Source organism: Tachysurus fulvidraco, chromosome 6 (assembly GCF_022655615.1).
Source record: "Tachysurus fulvidraco isolate hzauxx_2018 chromosome 6, HZAU_PFXX_2.0, whole genome shotgun sequence".
Lineage (NCBI taxonomy): Eukaryota > Metazoa > Chordata > Actinopteri > Siluriformes > Bagridae > Tachysurus > Tachysurus fulvidraco.
Genome location: NC_062523.1, coordinates 8,762,116 through 8,778,139, shown reverse-complemented (window position 1 = coordinate 8,778,139; position 16,024 = coordinate 8,762,116). Strand labels below are relative to the sequence as shown.

At 39.7% G+C, this 16,024-nt stretch overlaps 1 protein-coding gene across 1 annotated transcript in view; it reads right to left on the bottom strand.

Moving 5' to 3' along the window:
• LOC113660845 (activin receptor type-1C) overlaps positions 1 to 16,024 on the bottom strand; it is a 39,637-nt gene that overhangs the window by 14,999 nt on the left and 8,614 nt on the right. The window contains exons 2-3 of the mRNA XM_027174653.2: positions 13,335 to 13,568; positions 444 to 686 (exon numbers count right to left, since the gene is read on the bottom strand). Coding sequence (XP_027030454.1) covers positions 444 to 686; positions 13,335 to 13,568 — 477 coding nt within the window. The remainder of the gene's footprint in view (positions 1 to 443; positions 687 to 13,334; positions 13,569 to 16,024) is intronic.

Sequence of the window (16,024 nt, the reverse complement as noted above, 5' to 3'; positions counted from 1 at the left end):
GTTATGTTGGATCCAAGCAAGCTGTGAGTTGCCTAAAATGGTGTAATTAATCTACACTGTATGCAAAAAAAAAAAAAACAATGTTGAATAATATCATGTTCATACCAATAGAGTTACCATTACTAATGGTGATTTATAAAAGGTGTAAAAAAAAAAAAAAAAGTACACACTGCATTATTTAGAGATTTGTTCAACATCAATATATTATTTAGCTCTATTTTTATATTTTATATTAATTATCTGTGGAGCGTATGGTACAGTGTTGTGCGGAATTATCATTCTCGAAGTTGACAGCTATATTAAATTTAAATTAAGTTTTATTAAAGCTGTTATTATTCATAGTGCAATTTCTCTCTCTCTCTCTCTCTCTCTCTCTCTCTCTCTCTCTCTCTCTCTCTCTCTCTCTCTCTCTCTCTCTCCTTTTCTCTGGTCTCAGCTCTCACCTGATCCCGAGCCTGATGTGCTCATGTCATAAATCAGTTCTTTAAGGCATTTCTCTGATGACACAAGACTCTGGTCATCCAGTGGCTCCTCTGGATCCTGGTTTCGGCCCGTAACGTGCAGGCACCGCTGGTTCCGGACCGCACACATACACAGAAACACACCGACACACAGCAGGCAAGACGGCACCAGGATCACAGCTGACAACTCGAGTCGTCCCCAGTCAGAGTCCTCAGAGGATGTTTCTATAAAAACACACACATAAAAGTAATTTGTAGTAAATGTCAGTGGGAGGTTCAACACTGTGAACTTCATGGCTGGGGATGTGAATATAAACTCATCTATATTTATAAGCAGACTATCATACCTGTGTATGATAAGTGTATATATATACTTAGAATCTGCTGAAAGCCAAGAGATAATAATATGTCCACCAGGAGCATTGCACCCTCTAGTGTTGACTATTATTGGCATAATTAGTTCAGTAGTGGCAGGAGTGTGAACACAGAGCCATAAATGATCTCATTTTGCCCAGGCAGTGTGAAAGTCAGAGAGAATCAGAACCAAGTGGAAAAAAAGATCTGTGCTCTAAAACTAAGGTTAATCAGTAAAACTCACAGTGGACTGAGTTCATGACTACTGCAGGGCCCAAACTCTCGAGCCTGGTCCTGTAATACCCCTGAGGAAGGGCTGTGATTTAGATGACTATCTGAACCGAGTGTATTAGACTTACAAATGTTTAAAACAAGGAGTTCTCCTGGACCAAGCATGGGGACCTGTGGTATAACTCATAACACAACAACAGGGAATACACACAGTATTCAAAACGTCAGGAACCAATCAGAGTACCAAGACATACCGAGGATCTCTAAAAGTTCATCCACTGTTAATGTCAGTGTATATGTAATTTAACTACGGTGTGTTCTTGACAACCTATAAAAGCCATTTTTGACCCCATTTTTGTACATTTATTTTTATAAATTCACTTCATTTTCACACCAAGTGATAATTCAAAAGTCAGAGGCTATTGTTTTGTTTTCAGAATTAATTATCAATTCATTTGTATCAGACAATATTTCTGGAAAAATGTTCCGTACGTTAATTCCATTTAACAGTCATGCAGCATTTATGTGCAACTTTCTCATAAAGATTTTCACATTGTTGTTGCTGTATTAGTCGTATTGTCTTATTGTTATTAGTTTTACTGCTTTTAACAGCAAAACCCCTGAAATTTATAAACGTTTGTAATATTGATCTTGAATAATGGATTGAATAATAAAGAATAATAAGTACTGAATGCACATTTGACTGAAAACAAAACTCTGATACCTTGCACAGTAGCGTAGGTAAAAACAGTAACCACTTTTATTTATTAGAACATATGAGAAAACTTTTAGGATCGAACAGTATGTCTGCCGCTGAGGTGGATGTAAGTGTGAGTCTTAATTACATCATGTTATGTAATAATAATTATATTTAGCTTCTATTTATCTTAATTTTATTAGGCCGTTATTGGGGTTTAATAAGTCTTAAGCATTCGTCCATGACTTCCTGTTTGACTCGGTTATAACTATTGTCTATAACGGCAGTATATTGTGCTACAGTTACATTTACATTGGGAAGTCGTGGCCTAATGGTTAGAGAGTTTGACTCCTAACCCTAAGGTCGTGGGTTCGAGTCTCGGGCCGGCAATATCACGACTGATGTGCCCTTGAGCAAGGCACCGAACATAAATGGCTGCCCACTGCTCCGGGTGTGTGTTCACGGTGTGTGTGTGTGTTCACTGCTGTGTGTGTGCACTTTGGATGGGTTAAATGCAGAGAACAAATTCTGAGTATGGGTCACCTTACTTAGCTGTATGTCACGTCACTTCACGTCCATTTACAGCATTTAGCAGACGCCTCTAAATAAGTCTCTATCAGTGAATACATTAACACTGGTTCAGTAGGTTTCAGTAGGTTACAGACTTAGGATAGCATCAACCTAAAACTCTGGTCAGGTTTTTTTTTTAATATACACATACAACAAAAACAGGAAAAATAAGCTCTAGTCTATTCTAGTCTAGTCTAGTATTTCAGGAAGTGGTAGGTCTTCACCTGTCGTTTAAAGATGTTCGGACATCTAGGGGAAGTTCATTCAGGACAAAAAAAAACACTTCTTGGTTATCAGTGCTATCAGTGCCTAATGACTGTGATCAAGATCACTGTCTTCTGCAATTAGATGTAAATTATTACCAATAAAACAAACTCAAACATTTCTCACTCACTCTCTCATCCCTATCCAGATTTTCCCATTTTAGAGTATTTAACATTTCTGAGAAGCTTCTGATGATCTCTTTTACTGGGGATTGTGTTGTGCTTTCTTTCTCGGCAGTGTCGACGTGCCTGCTTATGTAATCATGCCTCTGTAATGCCGAGAACATAAAACGTTACGATCAACAGTACACCGTGTCTTCTGACGTGATTTTATAGCTTGTTTTTATGGCTGTGACAATAAACACACACGTGTGAACATTACCTGCTCCTGTTGTGCTTTAGAGAGAGTTTCAAATGAGTAATTCTGTTCTTCAGGTCCAGCTGGGACTCTCTACATCTTATTACATGACCGATCAGCTGTGACTGTTTAACTTTAAACATTTCTTTGAGCAAGAAACAATAACTGCTTATTAGAACGTAACAAAAAAGCTGCACGTGTTGGAGAGAAACAAATGGACTCAACCAACGTGAACACAAATTCAAGGAAAAGAAATCACTGCTTTCTTGGATGAAATTCAATTCAATTCGATTGTATTTGTTTAGCGCTTTTAGCAATTCCCGTTGTTAAAAGCAGAAAAGACGGAAGAGGGGGGATATATAATAATACGAGGAAAGGGGGGCACGGTGGCTTAGTGGTTAGCACATTCGCCTCACACATCCAGGGTCGGAGATCGATTCCTGCCTCCGCCTTGTGTGTGTGGAGTTTGCATGTTCTCCCCGTGCCTCGGGGGTTTCCTCCGGGTACTCCGGTTTCCTCCCCCAGTCCAAAGACATGCATGGTAGGTTGATTGGCATCTCTGGAAAATTGTCTGGAGTGTGTGAGTGAATGAGAGTGTGTGTGTCCTGCGATGGGTTAGCACTCCGTCCAGGGTGTATCCTGCCTCGATGCCCGATGACGCCTGAGATAGGCACAAGCTCCCTGTGACCCGAGTAGTTCAGATAAGCAGTAGAGAATGAATGAACGAATAATACGAGGAAGAAAAAATAAAAATAAAAATAAATAAACAAATATATAAAATTATAGGTTAAAAATAATTTTTTCCATATTAATTTAAAATTTAAAATACAATACATCTCTCCCAATCCCTAACGAGCACCCTGAGGCGAAATAGAACAGCTCTTTTCCTCTTTAAGCTTTTCCTGCAGAGGTTTATCATGTGTCTAAACTGGACTATTTGGCATGGCTTTACAAACAAAAACTTGTCTCATCTGTACAACCCAAGTCCGTTTAAAAGAATCCACCTTTCTGTGGGAACAAGAGGTGTATTTCAGTCCTGTATTATAAACCATCACTCAAAGAATGAGAATCAATAACTGAACAGAAGAGATGTCCCAAAGCAGCTCTACAGAAATCTGGATATACAGTATATTTAAATCCGTAATGACGCCTGACGTGCGATTACAAACAATTACTCACCTGCAGCAGCATACTATAAAGGCACAGAGTGCCTTTATAGTATGAGTAAGTGTGTACAGAGTAAGTGTGTTGAATGGATGTGCAAAACTTCCTTCCTCAATCCTGATGATACTCCTGCTGCTTCGTCTCCCTACTGCTGATACTGTTAAACTACTGAATCTACTACTAATACTACTGCTACTACACCAACTACTGTGTTATTCCTAATGCAAATATCATTTAATATCATTTTAATACTTGGATTTTTTTATTTATTTATTTATTTATTTACTTATTTACTTATTTACTTACTTACTTACTTACTTACTTACTTATTTACTTACTTACTTACTTATTTACTTACTTATTTACTTACTTACTTACTTACTTACTTACTTACTTACTTACTTACTTATTTACTTACTTACTTACTTACTTACTTACTTACTTACGTACTTACTTGTTTGTTTGTTTGTTTGTTTATGGGTCTGTGGCACCTTGATACTCAAAGAGTTCCATTTTCACAAAGAGACAGCACATGCTGCAAATCTGAGTAGAACAAGTTAACTAACTCGTCTGCATTTCAGCCCTGCAGTGTGTCAGGAGTAAATGTCTCTGGTCCAAACTGGCTCTTGGCGCGTGTCTACCATTCCCTGAGGGCCGCAGTCTTGCTGCATCTGTAAAGGGTCACGGCATAACGCAAAGCCCCGAGTTTCAACACATTTCCCTCCCCTGTCTCTCAGAAAGAACTCTGCAACCCAGGGTTCATCAACGCAATAAAAAAAAAATACCAAAAAAAAAATATTTCAGAAGAAAGCAGGCATCGTTACTGAAGAAGACGAAACAGTCTGTCTGTAAACACTTGTTATTGAGGACTTTGTCAGACCGAGAGAAAAATATTTTAGGCAACAATTAGCTGCTGAAAGCATATACAGTTTAGGGAGAAGAGTTTGAATATCCTTTGGTCATTAAATTGAACAAGACAATAAAAAGCTTTGCATTGACTCCCAGTCTCCAAACCTGACATCTCACAGATAAATCAAGAAAAATGGGCAAAGGGTTGGGCAAACAGTCTAACAAAGTTAGAACAGAAATGTCATGAAGAGGAGTAGTGGCAATAAACTGAGATGATGCTAAAGATGCTCTGAGAACATAAAAGAGTTCGAAAGCAACTCTTATATACAAGAGTGAACACTTTCAAAAAGGGAACTGCAAAATGTTTTAATTGTTATTCTGATTTGATATTATTACAAACACATGAAATGCCTGGAGGCTTGTTCATAAAGGTGAACAATATATCAGTTAGGTGGTGTGTGTTCTTACTTTACACCGGCTCCTGAACAATAGGAGAGATGGGAGTGAGTGAGTGAGTGTGTGTGTGTGAGAGAGAGAGAGAGAGAGAGAGAGAGAGAGAGAGAGAGAGAGAGAGAGAGAGAGAGAGAGAGAGAGAGAGAGAGAGAGAGAGAGAGAGAGAGAGAGAGAGAGAGAGAGAGAGAGAGAGCTCTTTTTATCTGCCATAAAAGAAGGTTTTATCTCCATTAAAACATATAGTTACCATTTATCATTATATCAACAAATACCTAGAAATACAAAAGCAGCATGAATATCCCCAAAGGAAAAGGATTCTAACAGCTATAAACCAACCTCACACTACTAAAGTGAAATAAAGAAGAACAAATGTTAGGGGGAATTTAACATGTATATCTGCTCCATATTGAAAGCATCACTCTTCTTGGTCGGTTGTCTACTATTTTGTATTCATTACTTCAAATCTGCAGACGCAGTTCAATTAATTGCTTCCACATCCACACAAAAACCCATCTCTCTCACTGTTAGTCTGCTCAAGCGTTTCAATGTGACAATGCCATTCACTGATCCACAAGCATACAGTAAGTCAGGTAAAAGATGGCCAGTCTGCAGCTCCTTGTTCCTGTACTGTGTAGGCGGACCAACTGCAAAACTGAACTGAAACCAGACATCCACTTAAAAAGACAAGTATTCTCTCTTAACCTGTACGGCCAGACTTTCGACTTTTATTTATCTATTTTACAATAACGTGTTTCTTTCCCTTCCTCCCAAAGTGCCATTCGGGCCCGTCTATGCTTCAGTACACAATCCATGGTAACAATAACCATGGTAACAGACAGTACAGTCCTGATGCAGTGACAGGCTGCCAAATAGAGAGTCGAGGTTTTCAGTCACGCCTGCTGGTCACCCATGGACTAAAATCTATTATAGCAGAACCGGATGGTCGAACAGGTTTATTCAGGGATTTCACACTTTCAGCTACAGCTGCCCAGAGTATGCCTGCTCATTACAGAAGGAACGTACCTCAAAAATTGTACTGCTACAGTACTGTATGTGTACGTAAAAGAGCCATAGAAACAGGCTTATATATGCTCACTGATCACAAGTAGACAAGTCCTGCTTCCATAAAAATAGGATCTGACTCAAGGACTTACAGGAGAGCACCTAGTCAATGAAAGGATTCAGATTTCTTTAAAAGCTACTAAACCAGAACTCTAACAAAGTGCTCGAAGTGACTTTCTGGCTTTCATTACATGCAACACTACATGCAGAGAACACCTTTATTATGGCTTTTTAAATAAAGTGGTAAAAGAAGCAGTAGGAGACTTAGACTTAGGCAGATTTAGTTTCCAGGTTTAGTATTTGATATTATAACCACCAAGATTTCCAGCACTTTACACAGTAGTACTCTGGCCTACTAAACTATGACAAGAAGTGCAAGAACAGACTGGACAACAACCGATCGTATTTCTTTGGTGCTAGTAGTGCATTCCCGTTACTTATTTCCTTGCTGAGAAGCAAAAGTACCAAAATATGTCTCCTCATGACTGAGACTATGACCTCACATGGTTCCTTTAAGTCACACTCGTCTTCTGGCCATTCTTGTTAACTCGAGTAATCGAGGCAGCTTAGCAGTCCCGCACTCCGTCATATAGAGGCAAATAAGCAGCTGGGCAGTGATCCACTAGTTGGCGGTCACTTCCACACCACATTCGAGAAGTTCATAAGTCTATTAATATATAACATAGTGTCAACATCTATGTCAGGAATGTTGGGTAGTGTCACAGCATGACATATTTCAGCCCCGGTCATCAACCTGGAAACTGTGTGCTGACCAATAATAGGTGCAGTTAGCTAGCGTATTTGAAGAGAACCTGACTCTCTTTTACCTTCTGTCATCAGTTGGCGTGAGTCTGATGCTTTTTATGGTGCAAACCCCTGTGTTTGGTGGTGGACAACAATGTGGTGAAAATGATTAAAAATTTCACTTACAAAGAATCATGCAAGACACCAACATGGCCTGTGATTATATTCTACATCATTTGGCAGATGCCCTTATCCCAAGTGACTTTCCTTTTAAGCAATTAAGTGTTAAGGGCCTTGCTCAGGGCCCCAACAGTGGCATCTTACTAGAACTGGGATCCAAACCTTCTTAATGGTAGTCCATTCCCGTAGGCTACCTTACTAGGCTACCAAATTCCAGATGATGTAACCTGTGTACAGTAACTCCATGCATACATTATCACAGATTGGGTTTCTTTGTTGTTTTAGGAACAATTTGTTGGTTAGATTCTGACCTTCACACCCATATGACTGGTGAATATCCCTTTCCAGATTTAGTCCTGCCTTTACTGTTATAATAACCTCTACTATTCTAGGAGGGCTTTACACTGCATTTTTGGAGCACGGCTGTGGGGATTTGCCTATTTAACCATAAGAGCATTAGTGAGGTCAGGCACTGATGTCAGGTGAGGATGCCTTGTGCACAATCAGTGCTCCTGTTCATTTTAAAGGTGTTCGGTGGGGTTGTGTTAGAGTCAGGGATTTGTGCAGAACACTCAAGTTCTTCCATTCCATCCTCAACAAGCCACGTTGTCATGAACAGTGTTATTGTCAGTGCAATTTGTAATGCTTAAGAATACAAAGTCAACCTATAAAATTATGTGCTTCCAGCTTTGTGGCAACAGTTTGGTGAAGAACCACATACCTCTGTGATTGTCAGAGGTTCACATACTTTTGGACTTATCGGTTATGTTTCATTTGCAAGCAACTATTCATTAGCATTTAATTGGTGTGAGCTGATGTTTTTCAGCATTTCCGATGTATGCACTCGTAATATTAAAGTGTGATATTAAACCGAATGGGCTTGAAGTCTTTTTAATCCTAAAGTCATTAAAAACACTAAAGGATTTCAACTAGATTTCACCTGACAGTAACCGGGTTGCCTCAAAATGTCCTTCCAGGTCCGTGTATCAAAACTCTATCAAGTTACTATCGCCAGATTTAATCGCGTTTGAATCATCCAGCATGCTTTGCCATCGACTGCACTTGACTGCTGTTACTCCGACTGCCAGGTTAGTTGCCTGTAGAGATTCTACACAAGCATTTAGGACAAGTATATTCACAAGAAGGAAAATACATTTTTGTTCTAGACTACAAACATATTCTTCTCTATGTTCATGTTCTGTAAAGCTGCTTTGAGACAATGTCTATTGTAAAAAGCGCTATACAAATAAACTTGAATTGAATTGAATATTCTGCATAAGACCATCTGCCAAATGCTGTAAATATAGAGCATACAGTATGTAAACTGGTCAGCGCTGCTCTTGTGTATTGTCTTGCATTGTTTTGTTTGCGCTGTCCTTTGTCCTGCACTGTGTACACCAGGTTGCACAGCTGCACTTTATGTATCTACGACTAACTTACTTAAGTCTTCAGCTCTGTCTTTGTTCTATGTAGCACCACGGTCCTGGAGAAACGTTGTCTTTGTCTGACAAAAGCTTCTTGACTTGACGACTTGAAATGTAAATGTACCTTTGCGACAAATTTAACTTCAAACCAAACAGAATGTGTTTTCTTAATTGAAGTCCTGAAATGAATCGACCTACATAATCTATCGTTCATTCGGAATATAGAGTTGAATCCTATCGCTTCCATTAAGATCTGTAAGAGTAAAGTGGGAACCTTTCATATAAAGCCAACATTCATTTAAACAGAGAAGATAGTAAATAATCTCGAAACACTCTCTAATGGAGATATTTAAACGTAATTTTAGTTTCCAGTTTTAGGTTTTCCAGTTTTCAGAATTGTGAGGAGACAAAGAGAACAAGTTAAAGTACTGTATTAGGACTAAAGGACCAAAAGGAGTTGTCCGAGAAACATAAAAATGGCTCACAGATTAAAGGTGGGGTGCATGATGTTTGAGAAATACTTCAGAAAACTGAGGCGGGCCGACAAACAAAACAAACGTGTAGCCAATGAGCAGAAAGGGAACTGAAACAAGGCGAATAAAAACGAAAAGCGAAGAAAGGCTTACGATAAGGCAAGAAGCAGGACCCGTGTTAATATAGGATCAGCTTTCCAGCGCTTGAGAGAACTGAACGTCTTCAGCGTGAAACGGAGCTAAACCTTTCACGGTACAAAACACAGTACTACAAAACCACATTTGTATTAACATAGTATTACTTATTGAGTTAATTTTTTGATAAAAATATCCCCTCGGCCAGCTGCCCCAGCAGGTTCCGCCATAATAGTTGCCTGGGTTACGTATGTATGTGTGGGGTGGAGCTACCAATACAGGGGTGACACCCATTTGGGTTAGGGGCGTGTTTGTTTTGGTGATTTCAAATGTCAACATTGGCTTTCAAACATCGTGCACCCCACCTTTAAGTACACATCATTGGCTAGAAAATGTATATAAAAGAAAAAACAAGAAAGAACTAGTTTAATTTGTTAATCCTTTTTTAGTGTAATTTGATATAAGTCTAACATGCACTGGGAACAAGTCTGACTTACATGTTGCATGTTGGACTCTGACAGGGCTGCCCTTTGTCACCGGTTCTGTTTATTATTTATATGGACAGGATTTCTAGGCGCAGTCGGGGGCCGGAGGGAGTCCGTTTTGGGGACCACAGGATTTCATCTCTGCTTTTTGCAGATAATGTTGTCCTGTTGGCTTCCTCAATTCAGGACCTTCAGTGTGCAATGGGACGGTTTGCAGCCAAGTGTGAAGCGGTGGGGATGAGAATCAGCACCTTCAAGTCTGTGGCCAAGGTTCTCAGTCGGAAAAGGGTGGCTTGTCCCCTTCAGGTTGGTGGAGAGCTCCTGCCTCAAGTGGAAGAATTTAAGTATCTTGGGGTCACGAGTGAGGGAAGGATGGAGCGGGAGATCGACAGGTGGATCGGTGTATCTTCTGCAGTGATGTGGTCGATATACCGGTCTGTTGTGGTGAAGAAAGAGCTGAGCCGCAAGGCGAAGCTCTCTATTTACCAGTCGATCTACGTTCCTACCCTCACCTATGGTCATGAGCTTTGGGTCATGACCGAAAGGACAAGATCCCGGATACAGGTGGCCGAAATGAGTTTCCTCCATAGGGTGGCTGGGCTCTCCCTTACAGATAGGGTGAGGAGCTCGGTCACTGGGGAGGAGCTCAGAGTAGAGCCGCTGCTCCTCCACATCGAGAGGAGGCCCAGGTGAAGACCTAGGACACGCTGGAGGGACTATGTCTCTCGGCTGGCCTGGGAACGCCTCAGTATTCCCCTGGAAGAGCTGGAGGAAGTGTCTGGGGAGAGGGAAGTCTGGGCATCCCTGCTTAGTCTGCTGCCCCCGCGACCTGGCCCCAGATAAGCGGTAGAAGATGGATGGATGGATGGATGGACTGATGGATGGATGGATGGATGTATGGATGGATGGATGGATGGATGGATGGATGGATGGATGGATGGACTGATGGATGGATGGATGGATGGATGGATGATTTAAGTCTAATTTGGTTAATGCAGATCTTCTGACCTACGAGTATTTACATGCACTAAATGCACTATTGATGCTTTTAATGTAAAATTAAAGTCCTAGTCTTGGATATGAATTACGTCATATCACAAGGTTGGTGTTTGTTTCTCACAATTAGCTTTTATAAAATCTGATTTCACATTTGAAAACATTAGAAGAGAAAACAATCCACTCAACATACTATTATCGCTAAACATTGCTGCACCTCCATTCATTTGACACAAGTATCAACAAAAAAAAATCTTTTGAATCTTGTAGTGTGTGCTTGCTCATCAAAACCTTACATTTCTCACATTAGATCATCACTCAAGAACAATATCAGGCGAAATTGTGGTCAAAAAATAGAAAGACTCCCATCTTAAAATGATTAAGGCTCTGAAAACAACTACTGACTCATAGATATCAATCCATCGCTTTTAAAATGTTTAGAACTCCTACAAAATCCTGAGAGGGTGCTCTTTAAAAAGCCAGGGGATATTACATGAAACATGTTCACTGGGATCAGAGGGCAATGTCATGATATCATCATCTGTAGTATAATATCCGAGTTCATCTTTAGAACAAACGCATGGCGACGTCTCAAGATTAGCAGCTCACTAATCCAAAGGGTAATAAATCAAACGGATCGTCTGCAGTGCACTAACCCTGTAAGCCCTAAAGTCATGACATTTTACCTGCACGTCGCCATTAAAGGTAAAAACACAATAAAAAGGTAAAAACGCAATAAAATAGGCAAAATAAATAAATAAATACATTGTGGTATATTATAATGATCATTAATCTTGTGTATTGGTCACAGTATAATAACTATGATCACAAATCACAAACAATAGACAATTTTAAAAACAAAATCACGGTATGTCTTTGACTGACATAATCTCCTTATTAGACACAAATGTAGCAATGAGCTCTGATCACTCTGTCATTAAAGACTGGCATAGTTTGAAGTAGCTGAACTAGTGCATTATCTTCAGTAGAGGGAATCTGCGATGCCAGTGCTCAGTTTGAGTTTATACACCCCCCATTAGGCCGTAGTGAAGTATTAATAACTCTCAGCTGGAAGATAACCCTGCCAAGATATTATATCACAGCTCGGCATGAGAGGATCAACGTCTTTCTCGTCTGCCAGGGGTCAAAATTCGAGCTCACACATGCTCATGCATACAAAAAGCCTTGCCCTGTATTTCAAGTCGTGTCTTTCATTCATTAGGCTGAGAAAGAATAAGACAACGCTCTCATCTCTTAGCTCAAACATGATTTATTCCTGATCAGTAACCACTTTATCCTGGTCAGGGGTGTGATAAAGAAGACCCTGGGAACATTGGGAGCACACACACACACACACACACACACACACACACACACACACACACACACACACACACACACACAATGTTGTTTAATATAAATATATAGAATTAGTATTTTTAGGAAACTCTTTGCTCCAGAGGACCCAAACTCCACTCCTGCCTATTGAGAATGATGCACTTATCCAGAGCGACTTACATTATCTCATTTTTATACAACTGAGGGTTAAGAGCCTTGCTCAGTGGCCACCTTCCGATTGGTAGCCCAACACCTTAACCGCTAGGCTACCACCTGCTCAGATAAAATGATAAACTCATTCATCTCCTTAATGTGTCATGAAATAAGGAGGAAACAGACAACACCTGACCATGAAACTGCTTATCAGTCTACTGGCCAAATGCTTGTGAGAATACGAATCAGAATGCAAATCAAAACAGAATGCAAATCAGAATGATAGTGTAAATACGAATGCAAAATGAGAATGCGAATCATAATTATGCTTTAAAGGTCACATACTGGTCACGGAACTGGTTATTAGTCGGTTGTCCGATTACTTTTGAGCCTGTGAAAATGGAGGGACTGTGTAAAAAAATGGCTATAATTCTTTTCTGCAAAGGGCTGGTGAAGGTGCAGGTTTTCATTCCAATCAAGCAGGAGTCACTCCTGATCCCATACGGTTAATGAACTGACCTTCAACTGACTTTCAGCTTTCGGTAAATTCTGACTTGTGCCCACCTTCACCATCAGCGGGCCTTTGTGGATAAGACAGAAAGGGTTAAGCCACTTGAATTAAAGGTAAAAGTCTACACTTTAATCACATCTTGATTGCTTCATTCAAATCCATGCACTGTGGTGATGTCCAGGGGCAAAATGATGAAAATTGTGTCGCTGTCCAAATACTTATGGACCTGACTGTACACATATAGCAACTACACTATCTGGACATTTTATCTGTTTTAGGTATGGAGCTGCTTTGCATGAAATACTCCTGTGTCAATATGTCACTTCTACCACCAAAATAATCTTCTGGTCGAATAATATCTGTTCACTTATAGAAGATTAAATCGAATCATCTCTCAGAGGGCAGACGGACAGAAGAAACGAAGGCACGATACCTGTGATACGTAAGTGAAGTGTTTCGTTGTTGCAGAAATCAGTGAAGCAGCAGTTGCGTTTTGACACATCTTTGGAGCTGTAGCAGAACACCTGTCCCTTCAGCTCACTGGGGGACAGGCAGGACTTTACGACCTCTTCCTTCCCATTGATGAGCATCACCGAGTTCCAGCACGCACCCTCGGCTTCCGTCTCGCAGGTGTGATTAGCGCACAGCTGACACACACACTTAAGTGCTGAAAACACGCAGAGAAAAAGAACTGTTGTTTACAGCTTATCCTGAACACTAAAACCTTTCTCAGAATGTCATTTTCAAAGTTATTTTTATGATATATTCTCTATCTTATGGGAAACACTGTATGTATTAACAAGACCCTCAAGATGGGGTATAATAAGATGGTGGTGATTAGCTTCTTATCTGGCATATAAACTTGATTTATAGAATATTAAAAAAAAAACTAATTATTTCTAAATAAATAAATAAATAAATTTAAGCCCATTTTACACCAAATGGCAACAGCACTGTACCCAATATGCTATTTTGGCCAGTTATCTAATTTTAAGGAAGTTCTGAGAATCCTTTATTGTCAGAGTTCATAATACTGAATATCATTTGTTGCTTGGGTTTCACGTTTATATCTGTCCGGGACAATTAAAGCAAGTTTGAGAACTGTTTGCTGTTTGAGAATGTCTTTAGTTCTTCAGTCTAACAGTTTAATACCATGTTATAACCAAACATTGTTCATTCAAAAAATGAACAACTGAACAACAAATCTATAGAATCTGAATCAATATGCAAATCAGAATCAGAATGTGAATCAATATGCAAATCAGAATCGAAATGTGAATCATTGTGCAAATCAGAATCGAAATGTGAATCAATACGCACGCAAATCAGAATCGAAATGTGAATCAATATGCAAATCAGAATCGAAATGTGAATCATTATGCAAATCAGAATCGAAATGTGAATCATTGTGCAAATCAGAATCGAAATGTGAATCATTGTGCAAATCAGATTGCAAATCAAGATGCAAATCAGAATCAGAATGTGAATCAATATGCAAGTCAGAATCTACATGTGAATCGATATGCAAATCAGAATCAGAATGTGAATCATTATGCAAATCAGAATCAGAATGTGAATCGATATGCAAATCAGAATCTGAATGTGAATCAATATGCAAGTAAGAATGTGAATTACGCTTTAAAGGCCTAGTGGATGTGGTAGCTGAGGGGTTATGGTGTTGGAATACTGATTGAAAGGTTCTGAGCTTGAACCCCAGGACCACCAAGCTGCAGCTCCTGGTCCCATGAGCAAGTCTCTTACCCTTACTTACAGATGAATAAATGAGATAAACGTAAGTTGCCCTGGATAAGAGCACCTGCCAGATGCCATAAATTTCAGTACTTATAAACATTATAAAGATCATAACCCTGATAAGGACAATATAACACACATTTGCTAAATGTAACTGAATACTGTATGTACTCTACAGTCTCAGTGATGATCCAAATTAGAGGACAATCTACAATTTTAAAATGATCTGAACAAAAAAGAGCAAAAAAAAAAACCTGCTTTTTTTGCTCTTTTTTGTTCAGATCATTCAACCATACAACTGGCAGCCTAGCTTTCCAGTTTTCATTGACTTTACAATATGTGAGCCGTTCTAAAATGACCCTGCGGCAGCAGGTTGTCCAGAAGAAAGCCAAATGTAGACCGTTTCAGCCATAGCAAGAGAAGTTGGTCGTTCCAAATCTGTGACTTCTACACCGGCATCTTTACAACGTCACAAACTCATTCAACTCCCACAAGAAGACTGGTCATCCACAAAAGGCAAAGGCAAGAGAAGACAGTATATTGCGGAGAATCTCAATGGACAATTGGTTCAACAATGCAGATAGGATTTCTCGCCAGTAAGGATCCGTCTCATCATATAGTGTCTTTACGTTTAAAAGAATAGGTAAAAAAACCTACTCTGCAGTGACCAAACCAGTCATTAGCAGAACGAATCACAAGGCTAGACTAACCTTTGCTGAGGAGCATGTTGTGTGGACAGAAGAGAACTGGTCCAAAGTTCACTTTGGTGATGAAAGCAAGTTCAATTTATTTGGGTCCGATGGGAAACATCGTGTTCCTCGTAAAACTGGGAAAAGACTGAACCCAGTGTGTGTAAAGAAGTCAGTGAAAGGTGGCTGACCCTGTGCTCTGACCCCGACCTCCAAAGTTGGTACATGTGAAGAAAGAATTTCACTATGCTATATGTTAGATGTGACAAAATAAAGGTTTCTTCTACGGTGGAGTTTAATGGTTTGTATGAAAGTAAAACACTCAGGGCTTCAAGAAGCTTGAATTTTTCACAGGTACTTCTGTTTACTAAGCTTACTAAGGAACGAATTTTCAAACAAAAAGTTACAAATATAGAGAAATAGTTTATTTTTGTTAGCAGGAATTGGGCCTCTTATACAGTTACATGGCAGAGTGAACGCAAATGTTTATTAGACCCTTCTTCCACAACATGCGGTTCCTTCCCTGCGTTCATCACCCAATCATGCACAACATTGCCCCTTGTCGCACAGCAAAACGGAAAAAAAAACAGTTAATTGAAGCTGAAAGCAAGTCGTGGCCTAATGGTTAGAGAGTCTGACTCGTAATCCTAAGGTTGTGAGTTCACTGCTGTGTGTGTGTGCA